Here is a 3,134-nt window from a genome sequence, read left to right on the forward strand (position 1 = left end):
GGCTGGTTTCGAACTCCTGAGCTCAAACAATCCGCCCGCCTTGGCCTCCCAAAGTGCTAGGATTACAGGCGTGAGCCACCGCGCCCGGCCTGAAGTCTAATTATTTACTTAATATATCCTCATTACCTTTAGCCAACTTTTTTTTTTCTTTTGAGACAGGGTCTCACTCTCACCCAGGCTGGAGGCCCAATCAAAACTCACTGTAACCTTAAATTCCTGGGCTCAAGCAATCCTCCTGCCTCAGCCTCCATAGTAGCTGGGACTACCAGTGTGAACCACGACACCTGGCCTAGCCAACTACATTTTTAAAAAATTCCACAATAATCCAGTTTTTATATACCCAAAGTTAACCATTTCTACTTTCATGACCAATTATATTCTGATTTTTAAGACTGTAATACTACTAATAGGTATCAAAGAATATATTCCAAACATCTTTAAATTATTAAATTATCAGGAAAACTATTTACTGGCAAAGAAAACATATTATTTTTCATTTTAAAGAGATTTTTACAAAATTAAAATATAAACCATATAATCATTTCCATAAAATCTAAAAGTAAATTACTTACTGTTGTGTGATGTATAACACTTTCACTAGGGTATCATCATTCATTAATTTGAATTTATTTGCAGTTAAATTATAAAGAGTAAGAAATTGAGGATGATCTCTGACATATTCAACATTTTTTAATAAGCTGGTCTTCTGCTGTTGAAGCTGCCAAAGTATATTAAATGCACATCCCACTTGTCTTTCTGAAAGTGTGGCTTTGTTTCTTTCAATAAGATCAAATATTTGCTCTTCATCTGTACACTTGTTCATCTGGATAATTAATGGTTCACAACTGAAGAGTCGAAATTGAAATGCTCTCCAGGAGAATGCACAAATAGCTCTTAGACGAAGCATATTTGTAACCAATGAGTCTAGAAAAAAAGGTGTTTTTTTGAATTTATATCACAAATTTTCTTAGGTAAATAAAAACCATCTGCAACTAGTAGTCAGGTGCAATATGCCGGTATAAAAATAATTGTTTTTCCTTCATGTATTTTGCTTCCATTATGATGGCTCTAAACCATTCCAACATGGAGCTTCTGTAAAAGAATTGGTATAACATGGTTAGGTTTATATCATTAATGTCAAATTAATTCCAAAGTTAAAATTAAAATAACAAGTTTTTTCTGCATTAATCAGAGACTTTTCTTAGTTTGAACTAGGTAGCAGGATTTGACCCAAAACTAAATGTCCAGAAAAAGGGACTTCTTTTTGCACCCATCTAAAAAATGTTTACGTTGTTTACATATTAAATTGATATTTACATAAAATCTCCAAATTTGACCATAAAAGCATAAGGAAAGAAAACATACAAACTCGGAACTTTTTGAATAAAAGAGTAAAATCGTTTGAAATATATAAATATATCACCTTTAAAGTTTCTAAAAAGAGCAGTTATTAATTCAGAACCATAACTTAAAACTTTTTTTTTCAGAAGGATGGTCTCTACTATATTTGCTTTAAGGATAATTTCTTGCTCCTTTCTTCTTGAGCCCTAAAAGAACTCAAACAATTTAATCATACTGGTCTTACATAGGATTTAAACAATAAACGAGACAGATAAAGCACTAGTCAAGAAATATTAAGAAATCAAGTAATATTTCAAGAAATGTTGAAGCAATATATGAACTAAAGATAATTATGAAAAACAAAAATTCGTTTAAAAATATATTATAAATGCTTACATTTAAAATTGAGAAGCAATGGTTAAAAAAGCTGGAATTAAAATTATATCATCTATTAGTTCTGCAACATGTTACAATTTACAAAGAACTTTTAAAATACACTATCTCATTAAATTCGCTCAACTAACCTTCCAGGTAGATATCATCACTTCCATTTTACTCCATTTTACAGATAAGGAAAACTAGGTTCAAAAAGGTTAAACAACTGCTCTAGTACTACTGAAGCTGGGACTACAACCCAGTTCTTTCTACTTGAACATCTTTATCACATCAACAAACCAACACATAGGTATTGTGTCAGTAAAAGCATGCCTCAGACCCCTCTCTATAGCTTTGCCAAACTGTCTGTTCACAAGCAAATATGATGCAACTGTACTGGCTATTTTGTGGCAATCAATACAGCATCCTGACCCAAGGTGACCTGGGTCACACACCAACACAAAAAGCCCTGTGCAAAGCAAGATATCCTCAAGATACTATGCATCCCATAACTCAAAGTGAAGTGGAGGCCACTCAATGGTTAGAATACAAAGGTGTCCAGTACCCAGCTGAGTGACCCTGGGAAAGTTACGTAACTAAAGAAGGGTCCTTGGAATTGACTATAAGCGAGTGACAGGTACCAGCTGTAAACAGGTAGAGTGCAGGGTAAACAGTGACAGGGTTTGCAAGAGACAGGGATCCTCTCCGCCAGGCATACAACAGAGCTGAACAAATGAGTGAATGCGGTCACCACGGTCCCGGCTAGGAGTGGGCTCAAGCCAGCCCTAGTCCTCCACGCTTCAGAGAACCCAATACCACGAAGGAGGCCTCCGTATCTCAACGGAATCCTGCGTCCCTGGCCCGAAGTCGCGCTGGGTGAAAAAAGAACCGCCACTGCTAACCGGCCCTAACTTGCCAGCAAGGTTTTCCCTCAACGCCTAGTAACTTTCCTGGAAGATCCCGGGGGAAGTCTGGTTACAAAGGCTCAGAAGTTAGGGTTATTGGTCCCTAACAACGAATGTAACAGACTCAGTTGTCTTGCTCACCCCGCTTATCCCAGGGTTTTTAGTCTTTCCTTGAGAGACATCACCTTTCCCCACGTAGAGTCCGCCCCAAAATCGAGAAAAATGCCGGGCGAGAGCAGCGTGCTCGCCGGAAGGCCCGCACTACACATCCCAAGAGGCGTTGCGGTGAGGTCGGCAGAATGGGCGTCCCTTACGCATTTGGGGGAATTCTGGGCATTGTAGTTCCTCTTGAGACAGACTGGCGCAGTATGTCTCAACCTGTTGAAGAAGACATATGGTCCTTCAGGTCAGTGTTTCTCCACTATCTGAGGGTTTTTTCCCAGTCCTTAGAGGACTGATATTTTATAATATGCAAAAAAATATTGAAGACCAAAAAATAAAAATAAAAAACCA

General features: G+C 37.7%; 1 protein-coding gene and 1 pseudogene across 1 annotated transcript in view; both read right to left on the minus strand.

Annotated features, from left to right (window-relative positions):
• Positions 1-1,091, minus strand: part of FASTKD1 (FAST kinase domains 1) — a 34,531-nt gene extending 33,440 nt beyond the window's left edge. The window contains 1 exon segment of the mRNA XM_012650773.1: positions 573-1,091. Coding sequence (XP_012506227.1) covers positions 573-907 — 335 coding nt within the window. The 5' untranslated portion in view covers positions 908-1,091.
• A 456-nt stretch (positions 1,092-1,547) lies between these two features.
• LOC105815505 overlaps positions 1,548-3,134 on the minus strand; it is a 6,953-nt pseudogene continuing 5,366 nt past the window's right edge.

This window comes from Propithecus coquereli, unplaced genomic scaffold (genome assembly GCF_000956105.1).
Source record: "Propithecus coquereli isolate 6110/MARCELLA unplaced genomic scaffold, Pcoq_1.0 Scaffold34, whole genome shotgun sequence".
NCBI lineage: Eukaryota > Metazoa > Chordata > Mammalia > Primates > Indriidae > Propithecus > Propithecus coquereli.